This window comes from Triticum dicoccoides, chromosome 4A (genome assembly GCF_002162155.2).
Source record: "Triticum dicoccoides isolate Atlit2015 ecotype Zavitan chromosome 4A, WEW_v2.0, whole genome shotgun sequence".
In the NCBI taxonomy this organism is placed as follows: Eukaryota; Viridiplantae; Streptophyta; class Magnoliopsida; order Poales; family Poaceae; genus Triticum; species Triticum dicoccoides.
Window position 1 is genome coordinate 606,497,645 of NC_041386.1, and position 19,432 is coordinate 606,517,076.

General features: G+C 45.3%; 4 protein-coding genes across 4 annotated transcripts; 1 reads left to right on the forward strand and 3 right to left on the reverse strand.

Annotated features, from left to right (window-relative positions):
* Positions 1-979: 979 nt before the first annotated feature.
* LOC119287270 (probable cytokinin riboside 5'-monophosphate phosphoribohydrolase LOGL5) lies at positions 980-2,145 on the reverse strand. The gene has a single exon (XM_037566788.1). The coding sequence runs from the start codon at positions 1,978-1,980 to the stop codon at positions 1,234-1,236; it is 747 nt and encodes a 248-aa protein (XP_037422685.1). The 5' UTR covers positions 1,981-2,145; the 3' UTR covers positions 980-1,233.
* Positions 2,146-9,078: 6,933 nt separating this feature from the next.
* Positions 9,079-9,734, forward strand: LOC119287272. Its single transcript, XM_037566790.1, has 2 exons — positions 9,079-9,279; positions 9,359-9,734. The coding sequence occupies exons 1-2, from the start codon at positions 9,140-9,142 to the stop codon at positions 9,483-9,485; spliced, it is 267 nt and encodes an 88-aa protein (XP_037422687.1). The 5' UTR covers positions 9,079-9,139; the 3' UTR covers positions 9,486-9,734.
* A 205-nt stretch (positions 9,735-9,939) lies between these two features.
* On the reverse strand, positions 9,940-13,323 carry LOC119287271 (receptor-like protein EIX2). Its single transcript, XM_037566789.1, has one exon. It carries the CDS (start codon positions 13,242-13,244, stop codon positions 10,323-10,325), a length of 2,922 nt encoding a protein of 973 aa, XP_037422686.1. The 5' UTR covers positions 13,245-13,323; the 3' UTR covers positions 9,940-10,322.
* A 2,674-nt stretch (positions 13,324-15,997) lies between these two features.
* On the reverse strand, positions 15,998-19,115 carry LOC119287273 (receptor-like protein EIX1). Its single transcript, XM_037566791.1, has one exon. It carries the CDS (start codon positions 19,110-19,112, stop codon positions 16,185-16,187), a length of 2,928 nt encoding a protein of 975 aa, XP_037422688.1. The 5' UTR covers positions 19,113-19,115; the 3' UTR covers positions 15,998-16,184.
* Between the last annotated feature and the right edge of the window lie 317 nt (positions 19,116-19,432).

Genomic DNA, 19,432 nt, shown 5'->3' on the forward strand with positions numbered 1-19,432 from the left:
GGCGGAGCGCGGCCTCATCCTGAACCAGATGCAGACGGCAACGCCGACGACGCAAGCTCCCGCGCCCACGACCACACGGGCGCCAAGCCCGAACGACGCCTCTACATCGCCGCCCAGCAGTGCCGAAGCCGCGCCGACACAGCCTAGCACCGAAGCAGCTCCGACACCGCCGAGCCCGCGCACGCCGACTCCGCCAACGCCTGGAGCCGACCCCGCCGAGTGAATCATTGCGCACGCGAACTTGCGGCATGCGGCGCTTTATTTTTTGTAACGCCAGACTACGTTCGATCGCCGGATTTGTGGCATCTTTTGAGAGCGGGAACGACCAAGTTTAAATTTCCCGCATCCTGGGGCCGGCGCTTGGGGGCGTGACTGGGAGCTAGGTCGCCCGCAGGGGCCGAACTAGCGCCGGCACGCCCCCAGGCCGCTCTATTTAGACGTCTTGGGAGGCCGAACGGCTGAAGATGCCCTTAGCTAGCTACCTAGCAAGAGGATAATTGATGAGAAAAATGGGTGAGGGTGACTTGAGTAGTGAGCATTGTCAATCATTCTTTGTCTATTGTGTTGGTTGTGGATAGTACTTGGTTGGTTTCTGCCGGCCTATCCTCCACAGCACCAGGTCCCGGCCACTAGTGCTGGTTCCACGGTGGTGCATCCACGTGCCTGAATTGGCCACCTCACACACGCACACCCATGCAGCCAAGATGCAAATTGCAGAGGGAAAGAGAGGACAGATGGACATGGATGTGAATGGATCGACCTCACTTGTCCCCTTCCCAACTTTTCCGATGGTTGGGGAGGCCACATCCATCGTCAATCCTCTCATCTTTTTGCAGTTCAATCAATCAATCATGTTGTTGTTGTTGCTGCTGTGGATCCAAATCATGTCAAACCCCAAATGGAAATGGGCATCCCTCCCCAGAAATGGGAACAGAGGATACATAAACAGCACAAGTAGAATGAAAGTCAGCCAAGCACGAACACAAGAACATAAAAGTATTTTTGCATACATACTCCAGCCATACGGGCCACAGAATGATATACGAGATCTAGTTGATTAATCCATCCAAGATATCTAAAGTATTTACAAAGTATATATATACGGATGATGAATATCTATGTTTGGTTGGATGGTAATGGATATATAGTCTAGAGTCTGATATGTGTGTGTGTGTGTTTGTCAACTAATCTTGGGTTGGTGGTTGGTGGTGAGTTGATCCGGCCGCCGGCCGGCTAGCGGGAGATGTCCGGCTTGGGCGGCGAGCAGGCCATGGTGTCCACGGACGACTCCCAGCTGAGCTTCACGCCTCCGCCGTCGTGGTGCGCCGGCGAGTAGTCCTCCAGCGCCGCCAGCAGCTCGCCGGGCGTGGGCGCGGCCACGATGATGCGCCTTGCCGCCGGCGACACGAACCCCTCGTCCACCGCCCTGTCGATGAAGTCCAGCAGCGAGTCGTAGTAGCCCTCCACGTTCAGCAGGCCCACCGGCTTGTCGTGGATGCCGAGCTGCGCCCAGGTGATGACCTCCAGCAGCTCCTCCAGCGTGCCATAGCCGCCGGGGAGCGCCACGAAGGCGTCGGCGCGGCGGGCCATCTCGGCCTTGCGCTGGTGCATGCCGGACACGGCCTTCACCTCCTCCCCGCCGGGCGTCTCGCCGATGAGCTCCCGCGGGAGGACCGACCGGGGCACCACGCCCGTGACGCGCCCGCCGCCGCCGTGCACCGCGCGGGACACCAGGCCCATGAGCCCGACGCTGCCGCCGCCGTACACGAGGTCGATGCCGCGCTCCACCAGCTGCTGCCCGAGCTGCACGGCGGCCAGCTGGTACGCCGGCTTCCTCCCCGGGCTGCTCCCGCAGAACACGCACACCCGCCGGAACCGCGACGGCAGCTTCTTGCTGCCGTTGCTCGACGGCGCAGGCTTGGGCGACGTGGCCAGCGCCACCGTGGTCGTGGACGTCGGCGCCTCCTCCAGCTGCTCCATGTCTATCTGCCTCTCTCGGTCGATCGACGGTGGCAGAGAATCTAGCTAGGGGAATGTATATGTGCCGGCCGGGAGGGGGAGGAGAGGTAGCCCGGCCGGTGTGGGCACGTATATATAGCCTACTGTTGTGTTGCGTTGCGTTGCGTTGGTCTTGGTCTTCTTCCTCCTCCTCCTAGCTGCTTGGATAGTAGGGACTATATAATAATTAGTATCTCTTAATCTTCATCTACTATAGTTGATTGATTAACAATTTGTTGCTAATTAAGCTGTGGGCATTAGCTATTGTTGGCTGGAGAGAAGATTCTGGGCGATCTCCTCTCGTGGCTTCGTCTACCTTCTCTCCTCCGAGTCAACCAGTTTGATTATATCAATCTCTCATGTGCTATACATGTTCCTACTTGCATATTAACAAAGCCATTTGTTAGTTCTTTGTAACGCAAACGCAAATGCTCATACATACGCACATACATTTATATTACTATTAATAATGTACGCACGCACACCTGACCCTGTGAACAAAGACATTAGTTAGTTTCTTCTTCCAAATCCATGAAGCAACTGATCTCTTTAGCTGTTCATCTTCATCTACTACCAAGGCAAGGAATGAAGAGATACGGAGCACGTACTACATCTTATCTGTATAAATCTACCTGCCGTTGTTTGGTCCAGGGACGGACACGAGGGTGCTGGATAAACGTGTACGTACGTACACACACATGCGTCTGTGTACACAGGTAGTGCACTTAAGACTCTGAGGTGGCGCCGGTGGTCCCACATGTCCACTTGTGCCAGTACCACTCCACCTGTCCACATGTGGACCCATCATTTTCACTAATTTAATCCACGGCATGGGCCGACTATTATCTGTACATTTCTCCACAACTTCTATTTATTTTTTTTGTAAAATTTGTCACCATCCACTCGTTGAAGCGCCTTCAATGGTTAACGGTTTAGCGGGAAAACCAGAAGATTAGCCACTGGATTGCTTTCACCGACATGTCGATTATAAGGTCCCATTGAATTGTCACGATAGTAGCTCACTACATAGGACATGATCCTGAGGTGCGAGAAGGAAGATCCCTGATCTAGACCAACGGTTGTGCAGCCCAACCGGGCAAAGCCGGCTCTTTGCCGGTAGCTCCTTATCCCTTGGGTGCTTCTTGTCTGGCTCTTGCCTTCATTGTCCCTCACATATGACTCCCCCTCATCGCACTACTATACTTGTCATCTATCTATCTCCTTCTTCGTCCATTTGGCAAAACCAAGAAACATGGGATGTTGACAAGTGAGAAGTTCGCTGCCGAACATTTTGCTGAATGACAAACTACGACGATATGTGTCAACAAGTTGGGCTGGTGTTTCCTTTCTTCCCGGGAAAGAATGAAAGGCTCCTAGGCGTTCAGGATTTGTCTACCTCCCGCCGCCGGCGCCACCGATCTACCTCGTCTCGTGTGGCCTTAGGACCATGGAAACATGGTGGATCCTGGCCCTTGCCGGTGGGAGGGTTCCATCTTCAATTTAGGTGTTTTTTTTGTTTTTTCTGGGTTTGTGTCCTGCTCGCGAAGGCGAGTCGGCAACAACTCTCTGAAGATAGAATAAGGTTCTCCCCGCCCCGTGTCTCGACAATGCGTCTTGCGTCGTCGGAGGGCGTGTGGAGGTGTGTCTTCGACGGAACTCACGGGATTCGGTCGGTGTTTGTTTTCAGTGGATTTGTGTGGATCTATTCTTCGTTTGTCTGCGTTCATGTGTTTACAGGCCGGATCCTTCTGATATATGATTCTATTCATCGGTGGCGGTTGTTGTTCTGGTGCGCTGGTCCATTGTGGCCTCAGTACAACGACTTTCCGACTATGTACTGTAACAAGGTATGCCTGGCTCCGATGAGGGAGGGGCGATGACGGCAGCGCGCCTTCGGCTCGCTCCTCCACTGCTTGTAGTCGTCGTTAGATGGTCTACGGACATGGATGTAATTTTTATTACTTCTCATTCTTCTTTATACTGCCATGATGTTTGATGAATAGATCCAAACTTTTTCCTAAAAGAAATACCAAATTACGATGGTGGAGATGTTAGTAGAGAAGCAAGGAGCGGAGTCGAGAATTTGCACGAGCATAGGGTTGCCGAACTTGCACTTAACCAGGGGCATGTTCTTAATTAAAAGAACCAAATAATAATGCTTAATTACGCATAGTGCTGTATCCATCAGGTGCAAAAAATTTCCACGCTACTTTCCGGCGATTGGATGGACGAATTTTAACCAGACAAGAAAAGGTCGACAGCCTCGACTGTCCTGTCTTGATGTGGTACACTGCCATGCAGGGCGAGTCAAGCCCAGCTGTGGGTCCCAATTTTTTTACACAGGAAAATACTAGCATGTGCTCCGACAGGCCAAACAGTTAGTGAGAAAGAATGAAAAGAAAGAAATAAAAAAAAGTTGGAGCTGAGCTGAGCTGCAGCTGTAGAGGGGACATTCTACTGCAGCTCAATTATTTGGGTGTCTAGAAATACTAACATACTAAAAAGCCGGGACACGTGGCACACTCCCAATGGGATCCCAGTGTACCGTCCCAGAACTCACTATCCAATCGATGTAAGCCATGATGTCACTCCTCTCCCTCTCTCTTTTCAGTTCTCGATCTGCTGATGTCGTGGGGGAATCGGGCCAAATTAAGCGGTTTCCCTCTTGCTGTTTTCTATACAATCTATCTACTAGGACAACATAAATTATAACCTTAATCATGCATGCTAAACAAGTTTTCCCATAATTTCTGCAAATTATGTGTATATACAAGCCGGTCTCCGTCAATTACAGGCGTAAGTACGTGTGCTTAGGGAGACGTGGAACACGAACATGTGGTTGTAGAACATTTGTTAATCATACGGGAGTTCGATCTTAGGTGATGGAAGCACAGATATGATCTTAGTGTTGCAAAAACACAATCACTAATTGGTGGACGGTTTTGTCGGAGGGATTGTTTTCATTTCGGTGCTTGCCAAATGCATGACAGTTTGTTGAGAAATCTATGAAAAGAACATGAGTAAATCATCTGTTTTTACTTGTAATTTATGCATACAGACCGACTCTTCGTCGGTTCTAGACGTCTGGCTGTAAAGATTGTTAATCGTGGGTGCCTGATTTTGGGTGCTGCAAGCATGATCTCCAGCTAGGTCCCATTTGTATCTGGAAAACCCAGTCACTAATCGGTGGACGGTTAGCGATGTCGTCATCTATGGTAATAATAACAATCAAAACATCGTGCTTTGTCGGAGGAACTGTTTTAGTTGTGCTCTCGCAGGACGTGTGATGTATTGTTAATCATATGTGCCATAGTAATTAATGAACTAAACCCGGTCAGATAGCAAGGCACCATATATTATCTTAATGGATCCCTCGTCAAAGATCCCATTCCTGCTGGTGTCTTTCGACGATTACTGCTCGATGCGTACTACCCCTGATAAAGGAGCTAGATATATAGTTGGATTAATCAGCTCAATAATGCAAACAACCTGGCTAGTAGTGGCCTATGCGATCCACACACTTGGATACATGGTTAATATCCTTCTTCTTTTCTGTAGAGGTGGAGACGATTAAGGAGCAGAATGACATAGACGAATGGCACATCAAAGTCAGCTATATGTGTTGCTAGCTACTCCCTCCGTTCCGATTTACTCGTCGTGGTTTTAGTTCAAATTTGAACTAAAACCACGACGAGTAAATCAGAACAGAGGGAGTAGAAGCGATCGTTAGAGATGAATGGAGAGGCAATCCAACAGGCATGGATCCATCCCATCAAGAACCTCAGTATATTCATTCTGTCGATCCAGGAAAAGGGATCCAAATAAAAACGACCACTCATATATTAAGAGCTAGCATATCCAACAACATCTAGATTAAAAACAAAGAAGCAAACAGTTGGATTTAAAATGTGGTGTGAGAAAGGACATAGGCCCATGGGAACAGGATCGATCCTTAGTGTCGACCTCTTGTTAATTATGCATATGGACCGGGTCTCCGTCGATTCTAGACGGTTGACTGTAAAGATTGTTAGTCGTGGGTGCCTGATCTTGGATGATGGAAGCTTGATCTCTGGCCAGCTAGCTCCCATTTGTATTGGCAAATCCAGTCACCAACTAGTGGACGGTTAGCGATGTCGTCGTCTATGGCAATAACAATAACACCATCGTGCTTTGTCGGAGGAACTGCTTTAGTTCTGAGCTCGCGGGACGCGTGATGTGTTGTTAATCATATGTGTGACAGTCATTAATGGGCTAAAACCCGGTCGGATAGCAAGGCAACACTGCTTAGTTAATTCAACTGCTTGTCAAAGATTCCATTCCTGCTGGTGCCTGAGATGATTACTATAGAGGAGCTAACTAGTGGGATTAATCAGCTCAATAATGCAACAACCTGGCCTACGCAATCCAGACACTTGAATTCTCCTTTAGATAGACAGAGACGATCAAGGAGTAGAGCAACGTTGGATGGATCAAAGTCAGCTAAATTCATGGCTACAAGATGGCAGAGAAGGGAGGGCAATCCAACATGAGTCCATCCCATCAAGAATATCTTCGTGTATTCTCCCATCCAAGGGAATGGGAACCGAATAATAACGACCCTTCATATGCAAGAGCTAGAATCTCCAACAACATTTAGATTTAGATTTATCTTAATAAACAAACATTTTGATTTAAAATTGTGCGAGTGAGAACATACACCCATTCCATGGGATCCCGGTGCATCGCTCCACTGGCATCAATCTCCCCATCCAATCGGCGTCATAAAGTTGTGATGTCACTCCTCTCCCTATTTCCCTCTTGTCGTTCTGATCTAATTTATCTATAGGACATACATAAATAATCCTTGATAAAACACACATGTTGAACAAGTTTGTTTCAATCTACTTTGTTTTGCAAATTATGTATATACATGAGCCGATCTCTGTCAATTCTAGACGTATCTATATATGCTTATGAGGGGCATCTAACACGTATCTAAAATATAAAGCTGTCAAAGTTATTAATCGTGGGCGCCTGGTCTTAGGTGATGGAAGACGACCTCCGGTCCGCTCCCATTTGTATTTGGGAAATTCAGTCACCAATTGTTGGACCGTTAGTGATGTCATCATCTATGGTGGTAATAAAAGTAATAAACACCTTAATGCAACCATGCATATGAAGGTTGTCGTCATCTGTTTTCACATTCATACGAACGCTAGGGTCTAGAGCACATGACTGTGGTCGCATAGGCTGAAACGTTGTGATCAAAAGGTGCACACTAGTTTTTTTTTCGAAAAGGGGGGTCTCCCTGGCCTCTGCATCAAAACAATGCATACGGCCATCTTATTAATAAAAAAAAGGCAAAAGTGCCAACAAGGTTCCACAATTTCCAGGTAAACAAAAGGATAAAAAGAAATGCAGCTCACACAGAGCTACAGACGGCTAGATATACAAACTAGCCCAAAAAAGAAGCCACAACCGGCTGGCTAACAATAGATAGGGAAACTAATTGCCTATCCTATTACATGACCGCCATCCAAACCGGTTGAAGATATCCCGAGCGACCATCTCCCAACGGATAGATCCAGTAACCAAATGCTCCCTGGCCTCCATCGGAGTGAGTAGCGACCACGAACGGATCAGTGCCGTAGCTCGGAAAATAACCTGCAAGAAATGAATCCGTGATGTTCTGTTAAAAACCAAATCATTTCTGCAATTCCAGATAGTCCATAACAAAGCGCAAACTCCAACCCGAATATGTCTTGCGAGAACAGGCCCAACCCCATTAAGCCATGTCCCAAATAAAGCATTGACAGAAGTCGGTGGAGTAAGATTAAAAGCAATATGGATCGTCCGCCAAAGAACTCTAGCCAACGGGCAATCAAAGAATAAATGCTGAATCGTCTCATCCCGATCACAGAAACTACACCTAGTAGGTCCTGTCCAATTGCGTTTAATCAAGTTATCCTTTGTTAAAATAACTTGTTTATGGACAAACCACATAAACACTTTTATTTTTAAAGGCACCTTGACAGCCCAAACAAACTTGGAAGTTGGAATAGCAGTTGAATTAATAACATCAATATACATTGATTTAACTGTAAATACTCCAGAACTAGTCAACTTCCAACGCAATATATCGGGTCGGTGAGAAAGTTGAACCTCCATCAGTCTCCTAACTAGATGAATCCATTCTTGCCAACGATTGCCCGCTAGCGACCGTCGAAACTGAATATTAAGGTGCACACTAGTTTGTGGCGTGATTATCTCTTCTCACTTTCTACGTGACGCTGCAAAACTGTTGTGACGTTATGAAATTATCCTGGTGGGGAGCCTCCCCTAAAAGCTTGAAACACCGAGAAGTTTTGTCGGAGAAAATTCTTTAATTGTGTGTGCGTGATGTGTTGTCCATCATATGTGCCTTCAATTGTAATGAATGACCTAGTTAAGCTCGGCCAGGTCTCAAGGCACCATACCTTGATGAACTAAGCAATTCCTCGTCAACGATTCCATTCATGCTGGTGTCTTTGATGATTACGGGATCTGTACAGCTCCTAGTGGGATTAATCAGCTGAATAATGCAATAACCTGGCCAGTAGTGGCCTCGGCAAAAGGCAATCCAAGCACTCAGATAATGGCCATCCCTTTTCCTTTGTTGGACAGTTAGAAAGAGGGCATGCAACATGGATCAAGGTCAAACGAGCTAGCACAAGGGGCGGACAAAGGGGGAGCGAAATGCCACAAATTTTGATGGATGGATGCTGATCCATGAAAGGGAGATGGAACAAATAATGTGAAGGAACAAATAATGTAAGGAGAGATAGTGAAGGTCCTTTTTACATCAGCGACCTTAATAAGTTTGTAAGAATGGACTTAGTTGCCTTATTTTTTTTATTTTTCGAGGGGACCTCAGTGGCTAATTTTGTTTTCAGGAAAAAAAATTGAGTGAAATATTGTTTTCAGGAATGAAAGTAGTCGTTGGATGAGCTGATCCGCGGGCCCATCATGCCGTGGGCTCATAAGGTGGGCCATGACCATACCATGGTGGCCCACACCAAGATGGGCGAGGCCGGCCCGGAAACCTCGAAGAGGCAGGCTTCCCATCATTTCCTCTCAACAAAAAAAAAAGTATTTCCGAGAGAAGAATCGGGAGAAGTGACCGATGGAGAAAGACACGGCGGCGGCGGCGACGAGGGTCTGCCGGCGGTGCAAAGCGAAGTACTCGCCGTCGGGAAACACGCCGCAGTCCTGCAGGTTCCACCCCTCATACTTCGTCTGCCGCCGCCACGACGACCAGAAGAGGTAGCCACTCCGATCCCCACTCTTCCATCACCAATCCGCTAGATCGGCCTGGCGATTGACCACGGCGACGGCTGTGCAGGTACTACGAGCTCAAGGAGGGCGACCCGCCGTACGCCGCCAAGTTCTACGACTGCTGCGGCGCCGAGGACCCCGCCACCGCAGGCTGCGCCACCGGATTCCACCTCTCCTACGACGACCCCGAGTGATTAGCCAACCAACTACTAGTACGCTTGCTTGTTCATCTCCTCTGAAGCAAACGCAGTGTTCTGTTACTTTGTACAATCAGCAGAGCAAACACCCTGTTAGTCATCTGGATTGTGTGTATAAATCAGGGTTCAGAATATAATCCGACCCTGTAGTATCAGTGTTCAGAATAAAATCGTCAGAATGAATTCTGGCTGCGAGCAATAATTCAGATAAGGAGCGTTTGCATTAATTCATAACAAATTTGCTTGTCTCCAGATGTCTGAAACCTGTAAGAAAATTCTCTAGTGAAGGAATTGCGTGTGTGCGCAGTATAGTGTGCCATGAATGAAAGGATAAAATCCTTTCCTTTTTTGTTTGACAACCTTTGCACAGACTAAATTCTGGCCGTCAGAAATCCTAGTCCTGTTTGAATAAACATGATGAATTGGATTCAGAGCTAAGAATGGGATGTGGCAAGAGAGTTTGTCTGAAGAAGTTTGAACCATGTATAATATTTTTGCAGTGAAAAGTCTGAACCCTATACATTGTTTCTCTAGTGAAGAAACTGCATTTGCGCCCAGTGTAGTCTATCGAATGAAAGAATCGAGCCTTGCTTTGTGTGTGCACTGGTTAATTCAGTCATTGACAAACACACTCCTGCAACAGGGGCCTTGGTGTGGCCCCTGGCATTAATTATTAATAACAAATCAACTTTACATATATCCAAACCCTAGTCTACAACACAATCCACAAATATGTACTGTATATGTGAACTATATGAGTACAATACTGTAACAACATTGATACATGGTAAAATCTGCACACTCAAATGATAGCAAATGGAGAACCAAAGCAAGCTAGTGAGTGGTCTCAGCTTCTGCGCCTTTTTCTCTTGTCCAGGAAGCCCAGGTTAGAACCACTTGCACATATACCCGGTCATACAAGCTGTCGCAAACCGAGTACCAATAAACTGTCCATTTTCTCTTGAACAGGAAGGTGCAGAAGACCGCCCAGATACCCATTACATATCCAGAACCCATAGCGATGAAAAACGATGCCAGGTCATTTAAATCACCATGGTGTTCTGGAGTAGATGGAATTGGCTCTGGTTGCGGACATTTACGCGAGATAGGTGGACTGCAGAGGCCTGGGTTGCCAACATAAATATATTCTGGGTCCTCAAGTGTCCGCAGTTGATCTCCTGATGGCACCTCTCCTGTCAGGTTGTTATATGACAGGTTCAAGCGGCTTAATGATGTAAGAGCCGACAAGCTTGCAGGGATTTCACCAGACAGCCTATTGTGCGATAGGTCCAGCGACTCCACTTGCGCCAAGGCGCCAATATTTTCCGGAATTTTTCCACTGAAGATGTTCCATGATAGGTTCAGGCTCTTCAATTCAACAAGCGCGCTGATATCTTTGGGAATATCACCAATAAGATTATTACATGATAAATCAAGGTTCACCATGTATATGACCTCTCCTGTATATAATCTCTCTTGACCCTTTGTGACAACCGTGAAATTCTCGGTATAGGTGACCAATTCATTAGGGCCATGCTCCCATTCATCATTGAAGCCAAAAGCACGATTTAATGCATCACCACCATCATCATAATTATCTCTTGTTGCTATCATCCCTTTGCAGTTAACAATAGATTTTGGTATGTTACCAGTTATATTATTGTAGGCAAGGTCCAAATACTGAAGCTTGACTAGCTTCGTCAGCTCCTCTGGAATGTGACCACAGAACATGTTTGATCGTAGTCGTAAGAAAGCCAACTGTGGCAATTTCTCCTGAATCCATGTTGGCAAAGTTCCAACGAAATGGTTGTGTGCAAGATCAAGAAAGACGAGTTCTTGGCAGTGTTGGAGAAATGAAGGAAATTCACCGGAGAGATTGTTGTTTCTTAAGCTTAGATTAAGAATACTCATACTGGTCATGTTTGTTGTGGATGTATTAGTAGAGCAATCAGGAATTGGTCCATTTAGCTTATTCCCGGAGATATCCACTAGTATTAGTGATCTCATTTTGCAAAATGAAGAGGGAATGGTGCCAGATATGGAGTTATCAAATAAAACTAGTTTCATTAGATTCGGCGTTCCAAAATCTAATGGTAGTGGTCCATCTAATTTATTTCTACTAAGATCCAAGTCACTTAGACTAATGGGAAGCTTAGGTATTGTGCCATTGAACTGGTTAGAACCAAGATCAATTGCGGTTGCTCCCATAAATTCTATTGTAGATGGAAGAGAACCACTAATTTTGTTATGTCCCATTTTTAGAGTGTACAATGTAGAAGCTGTTATCCAAAACCAATCTGGAACCGTGTCAGATATGCTCATGTTTGAGATATCAAGATTGTCTAGACTAGTTAGCCATCGAAGCCACGGTGGAAATTTAGGCCCGAGAAGGCATGACCGAAGTTCAATATTTGTTAGACTTGAAGGAGGAACCCATGTCGAATTCACTGTCAGGGTTAAGGAATTATCAGAGAGCCACAACCACTCCAAGCTTTCTAGTCCTGATAAATGACCTTCATGTATGAAACCATCCAAGTTGTTGTAGCCCAGGTCTAGGTAAGTTATCTTTGTGAGCTCTCCTATCCAGAGTGGCATAGGACCAATGAGCTTGTTACGACTGATATCAAGGTAGATCAAATTGTTTAACGGTTCTAGTTTGGTTGGTAGTCTCCCTGTCAAGTTGCTGGAAGCTAGAGACAAGTATGTCAACTTAATCCATGAACAACTAGGCAAACGCTGGAAGAATTTTGTTATACTTCCATTGATGTTGGTTTCATGTACAAAGAACTCTTCCAAGCTACATATGTTCTTCAGGTTTGATGGTATCATGCCAACTAGGTTATTCGATGATAAATCAAACTTTACTATGGAAGTCATATTACCAATCTCGTCCGGAAATTGGCCATAGAAACCATTCGATGAGATATATAGATACTTGAGGCTAGTCAAATCCCAAAACCAGTTGCGTGCGATATGTGTATGGAAGCCATTGGCGGAAAGGTCTAGGGTTTCGAGAAAAGTCAGATTTGAAAGCTGAAGTGAAGCAGAGCTAGTTCTAAGATTGCAATTGATAAGATGAAGAACCTTTAGAGATGGAAGCATGTTCACCACCGGAAGCCAGTGAACAATTGCACTGAGGTTCGTGCCGCTCAGGTCCAGGTGCACAAGGGAAGTTAACTGTGACAACCAGGTGATATCCATAGAGTATGTGCCATTGAAATATTCCGAGTTGAGATTTAAGTATTGTAAGTTGGAGAGATTACCCAGCTGCGGTGGTATCCTTCCTATGAAGCTTAAACTCGATAGGTCGATGTATCTCAACTTGTGGAGAGAGCCCAAGAACTCCGGCACTTGCACCCCATAGAACCCATTGCAGCTAAGATCAAGATACTGTAGATGTCGTAGACCAAGCAAAGAGGAGCTGATGTTGCCTCCTAGCACTTGCGTCCACGCATCGCTGTTGGGGTCACAACCATGGCCCTGGAGATCGAGCTTGACGACATGGCTGTTTCTGGTGCTGCAGTGGACGCCCTTCCATTTGCAACACTCATCACCCTTCCATGATGAAAGGAGGTATGCAGGGTCGGAGAGGCCTGCTTTGAAGCCGAGAAGCGCGGACCTCTCACTAGCGGTACAGCTTGTGACCGTATGGTTTGGATGTATGTGAGAAGATGGCTGTACAAAGCTCTTGCCTATGGTGAACAAGAGAAGTGCACCAAATATCACTATGTGGATGGAGAGTAGAACCTTGTCCATTGGTGCTTTTGCAATGGATCTATGTTCTTCCTGCTATACGATGCAAACTCCGTTTCTTTAAGTATAGTGTAACTGAGATTCCTGCGACACTGACCTGACAGAAATGTGACTACCCCTGGAGAAGAAATTTGAACCGGTGAAAAGGACACTGGTGGCCGTTCTAGATTGTATTCTGTTCACATGGTCACGAAGTTGCCTTTCTTTTTCTTGGAGTACTGATTGATGGAAGTAATGAGCGCAACAGCATGCTTCTTCTGTTCGGAGAGTACCGTTGATATGGTTTCCAATATGCATATTAGATCACTATTTTTTTAGGTATTTAAGTAGAAGTTTTTATATTCTATATTCATGACAAACTTGCTAATATATGTTTCATCTTGTCAATCTAATTTGTCTGTGCATATTAGTATATAGTCACATTTAGAAAAGCTCAACTGCATAGTAACATAGGAGTAGTTTGTATCTTTTAGTTTTTCATATTATGCAAGTAGGTCTGCAGATTAGTACCGACTATCGAGCACAGGAATGACGACATGGATCTGATGACTTGGAATTCCAAACGACCGAGACATCAATTAATTGACTCAAAATGATGGTAAGGTGTCACCAAAAGTGCCTTGACAGATGCGTCGCTTTCGTCCCCTTCTATTCTTCCCATGCACCGCACCATACCAACAAAGGCAGAATTTGTTTGTTTGAAAGCGTCTGAACCCTTGGTATTAGTTGTTTCTCTGGTAAATAAATTGTGTCTGAACGCAGCATGTCTGAACCCTGAGCATTATTTGTTTCTCCGCTGAGCGAATTGTGTCTGGACGCAGAAAGTGAAAGCATCAAATTGAGTGATTCAGATCAATTCTTGCATTGTACGCCTGTAAGTTCGGCCATTGTGGCTTGTTGGTTGGGGGTAATTCCTATCTATTAGTATAGTCAAGTTAGAAAAGCTTGACCGCATACTGACATAGTTGGTGTCTTCTAATTTTTCAGAATATCCAAGCATACTGATAGAAGGACTAACGAGTACAGGGGAACGATGACTTGACTTCCAAACGATTGAGGCATGAATTGACTCAAATGGATGGAAAGGTGACACCGTAAGCGCGTTGCCAACTGCGTCATTCTCACCTTCGTCGGTTCTTCCCGTGCACCGCACAGTACCCGATGAGGTGAAATTGGTTTGTCTGAAAACGTCTGAACCCGGGACGACGACTTTGGTCAGATGACTTGGAATTCCAGGCGATTGAGGCATCAATTGACTCAAATGGATGGTAAGGTGTCACGGAAAGCGCCTTCCAGATGCGTCGTTTTCGCCCCGGCCCGCGCACGGCACCGTATGCGACAAGGCAAAATTGGTTTGTGTGAAAACTTGTGAACCCCGAGCATTGTTTGTTCCTCTTGTGAATATAAATTATGTCTGAACGCAGCAAGTGAAAGCATCAAGTTGAGTGATGCAGACCAATTCTTCTGCCTGTGATGGATCTACAAGTCCAGTGTCATGGCCGTCTCCTCTGAAACAAAAGCGGTATTCCGCCTGTGCGAAAACTGAAAGGAAAGTTTGAACCCTGTCAGTCATCTGGACTGGACTGTGTGTAGAAATCAGGGTTCAGAATAAAATCCTATCGTGTAATATTACTTGTGTTCGGCACCCTGTAATATCAGGGTTCAGAATAAAATGGTCAGAACAAATTCTGGCTGTGTGCAATCCTACCTGAACAGACAAGCTGCATTTGCATTCAGGCAATGTTCATTGAATTGAGTTATCGAGGTGATACAGTCGCATCAAAAGAACGCCCGGCCTCTGCATAACCAGATGCACACAGCCAACAAATCCAAGGTCCGATAAAACAACAAAAAGAAACAGATGCATGGCTTGGAATTCCAAATGATTGAGACATCTAAATCTAAAATCTGAAAAGATTGAAAAATAGACACGGCAATATTGAGTATAGTGTTCTTAGCTCTTTTGCTGATGGTGGATCATATTAGGTAAGTTCTCAAAGTAATCTCTTTAAAGACTGGGACCTACCAAGTTTTTACGACCATTTGCCACCCCAAGGACCCTGGCGCGGCGCCGGCTGCATCACCGAGTTCCAGCCTCTCGAATGATAAACGGACCAACACTAACTAACTAGCCTGCAGTATGTTTGTTCCTCTGCCAGCGACCTGCCGTTGCTCAACTCATGTTGGAAAGAAATACTCACTTTTCTGCCGTCTAGTCTGCCTCTGCAGAATTGTGTCCATGGGCAAACTGAATCAGCAAAACAAAATCCTGTCCCAACACTAATACTTGTGTTCTGAGAAAATCTGAACCCTGAGCATTGTTTGTGTTTTTATCTAGTGAGGGAATCGTGTGGCGCAGCAAATTGTTTCTGTTTCTAACTCCTTAGCTGCCACATACACACATACAGACCCCGACGTCCCCGGCTGCACCACCGGCTTCCACCTTTGACACGACGGCCCTGAGTAACCAACCAACCAAGTACTCTAGTATGCTTTCTCTTCCTCGCCACCTCTGAAGCAGACGCAGTGTTCTGTTACTTGTGTACAATTATCCTGTCAGTCGTCTGAATTGTGTGAAGAAATCAAAAATCCAACCGACTGAATAAAATCCTATCCTGTAATATCAATGGTATCAGCCGACTTGATTCTGGCAGTGAGTAATCCAAGTACCTGAACAGACGTGATGCATTCAGGCAAAATTGGTTTGCCTGAAGAAGTCTGAAACATGTGCACGCACGCGCACACACACACACACGGAACAGGGGATTTATTGCAGCCCCTGGCATTATTCATTACACGTCAACTTTACATATCCAAACCTTAGTCCGCGCCACAATCTTCAAAGTTGTATCTCTGAACTATACTAGTACAATACTTACACAACACTGACACATGGTAAAATCCCCATACTCTGCATAGTACCGAACGCAGAACAAGAGCGATCTATCGATCAGTCTCAGCTTTTGCACATTTTCCTCTTGTCCAAGAAGCCCAAGTAACAACCAATCGGACATAGACCCAATCATACAAGCTGTCACAGACCGAGTACCAATAAACTCTCCATTTCCTCTTGGACAAGAAGGTACAGAAGACAACCCAGATACCCATTACATATCCAAAACCCATAGCGATGAAAAACGATGCCACGTCATTCAAATCTTCATGGTGTTCTCGAGTAGCTTGAATTGGCTTGTGTTGTGAACATTTCTGCGGGAGAGAGGGACTACAGAGGCCAGGGTTGCCAATATAAATGTATTCTTGGTCATCAAGTGTTTGCAGTTGATTACCAGATGGTATATCTCCTGTCAGGGTGTTGTAGGATAGGTTCAACCGACTCAATGATGTGAGAGCCGATAAGCTTGCAGGGATTCCACCAGAAATCTCATTGTGTGATAGGTCAAGTGACTCCACTTGCGTCAAGGCGCCAATATTCTCTGGAATTTTTCCACTAAAGTTGTTCCATGATAAGTTCAGGTTCTTCAATGCGACAAGAGCGCTGATTTCTTCGGGAATATCTCCAATAAGATTATTACAGGATAAATCAAGATTCACCATGTATATGATTTCTCCTGTATATAATCGTTCTTGACCCTTTGTGACTACTGTGAAGTTTTCAGTATAGCTGACCGTGTCAATAATACCGTCTGACAATCCAATAGTGAATTGGAAAGCACCAACAAATGCATGATCATGATCATGACTCGTGGCTATCATCCGTTGACAGTTAACAATAGATTTCGGTATGCTCCCCGTTATATTGTTGTATGCAAGGTCCAAATACTGAAGATTTGCTAGCTTCGTAAGCTCTTCAGGAATGTTACCAAAAAACATATTCGACCGCACTCGTAAGAAAGCCAAATATGGCAATTTCTCCTGAATCCATGTCGGCAAAGTCCCAACGAAATGGTTGTGTGCAAGATCAAGAAAGACGAGTTGTTGGCAGTATTGAAGAAATGATGGAAATTCACCCGAGAGGTTGTTGTTTCTCAAGCTTAGATTAAGAATACTCATCATGGCATTTTTGGATGCTTCAACAGAGCAGTTGGGAATTGGTCCAATTAGCTTATTTTCAGAGATATCCAACAGAACTAGTGATCTCAGTTTGCACAACGAAGATGGTATGGTGCCAGAGATGGAGTTGTCAAATAGAATAAGTTTTGCTAGACCAGGTGCTCCAAAGTCTAATGGTAGTGGCCCATCTAAATTATTTCTACTAAGATCCAAGTCGGTTAGACCAATGGGAAGCTTAGGTACCGGGCCATTGAACTGGTTAGAACCTAGATCAATTGTATATGCTGTCATAAATTCCATTGTAGATGGTAAATAGCCTCTAATTTTGTTCTTCCTCATATTTAGAGTATCCAACTTGGAAGCCGTTATCCAAAACCAATCTGGCAAAGTGTCAGATATACTTGTGTTTGAGATAATAAGAATTTCTAGACGTGTTAACCATCTAAGCCATGGCGGGAATTTAGGCCCGAGAAGGCATGACCCAAGTGCAATAGATGTTAGATTGGAAGGAGGAACCCACGTTGAATTCACTGTGAGGGCTATGAAATTATTGGACAACCACAATATCTCCAAGCTTTCTAGGCCTGATAAATGACCTTCATGTATGAAACCATCGAGGTTATTGTTGCTCAGGTCCAATACAGCTAGTTTTGTGAGCTCTCCTATCCATAGTGGCACATGACCAGCGAGCTTGTTAAGACTGAGATCAAGGTAGATCAGATTGCTTAAGGGTTCTAGTTTTATTGGTAGTCTTCCCGTCAAATTGGTAGAATCTACATGCAAGTATGTCAACTTATTCCATGAACAACCAGGCAAGCGGAGGAAGAATTCTGTTATGCTCTCATTGATGTTATTTCCAGATACATATAATTCTTTCAAGCTACATAGGTTTTCCAGGTTTGATGGTATCATGCCCACAAGGTTATTTGAGGATAAATCAATCTTTACTATGGAGGTCATATTACCTATCTCATCTGGAAATTGGCCATAGAAACCATTCTCTCTGATATCTAGAAACTTAAGGCTGGTCAAACCCCAAAACCAATTGGGTGTGATAGGTCTGTGGAAGCTATTGAAGGAAAGGTCAAGTGTTTCAAGATAAGTTAGATTTGAAAGCTGAAGTGAACCATAGCTAGGTCTAAGATTGCAACCACTAAGACTAAGAAATTTCAGAGATGGAATCATGTTCACCACCGGAAGCAAGTGAACAACTCTACCGAGGTTCGTGCCGCTCAGGTCCAGGTGCTCTAGGGAAGTTAAGTGTGATAACCAGGTGATATCCATAGAGTATGTGCCATCAGTGCCGGCGAGATTTAAGTATTGTAAGTTGGAGAGGTTACCCAGCTGCGGTGGTATCCTTCCAGTGAAGCTTGACATTGATAGGTCGATATATCTCAACTTGTGGAGAGAACCAAGGAACTCCGGTATTTGCACCCCATAAAAGACATTGCAACTGATGTTGAGATATTGTAGATGTTGTAGACCAAGCAACGAGGAGCTAATGTTGCCTCCTAGCTTCTGCGTCGGCGCGATGAAGTTGGGTTCACAACCAGGGCCCGGGAGATCGAGCTTGACGACATGTCTGTTTATGCTGCTGCAGTGGACGCCCTTCCATTTACAGCAGTCATCTCCCTTCCATGATGAGAGGAAGTTTGTAGGGTCTGTGAGGCCCGCTTTGAAGCCAACAAGCGCGGACCTCTCACCGGCAATACAGCTGGCGACCGTATCGTTTGGGTTGGAAGATAGTGATGATGATGATGACTCTACAAAGCTCTTGCCTCGAGTGAACAACAGCAGGGCAACTAATATCACTATGTGGATATTGGAGAGCAGAAGCTTGCCCATTGGTGCTTTTGACATGGATGTGTGCTCTTCTTGATGTAGGGTATATGCACCATGGTATGCTATATATAGCAGTTTTCCTTTCGAGAATGACTATATATTATATAGCAGTTATGCTAACCAATAGTATATGTTTGGTTGTCTCGTGAAAATAATGAAAGAAAAATCTTAGTTTGTAGTATTATTGAGGTCTCTCTGAAGATGACCTGCCATAAATGTGACTAGAGTTGGGGAGGAAATTTCTACGGGTGAAAACGATACGGCTGGCCCTTCTAGACTGTATTCTGTCCATATTCACAAATTTCCCCTCTTTTTCTTCAAAGACCTAGTAGGGAGTA

Excerpts from the sequence above, each read along its gene's own strand:
- LOC119287270 (XM_037566788.1), bottom strand. The coding sequence starts at position 1,980 with ATGGAGCAGCTGGAGGAGGCGCCGACGTCCACGACCACGGTGGCGCTG.
- LOC119287272 (XM_037566790.1), top strand. The coding sequence starts at position 9,140 with ATGGAGAAAGACACGGCGGCGGCGGCGACGAGGGTCTGCCGGCGGTGC. Across the intron at positions 9,280-9,358 it reads CGCCACGACGACCAGAAGAG|GTACTACGAGCTCAAGGAGG; the intron begins GTAGCCACTCCG and ends ACGGCTGTGCAG.
- LOC119287271 (XM_037566789.1), bottom strand. The coding sequence starts at position 13,244 with ATGGACAAGGTTCTACTCTCCATCCACATAGTGATATTTGGTGCACTT.
- LOC119287273 (XM_037566791.1), bottom strand. The coding sequence starts at position 19,112 with ATGTCAAAAGCACCAATGGGCAAGCTTCTGCTCTCCAATATCCACATA.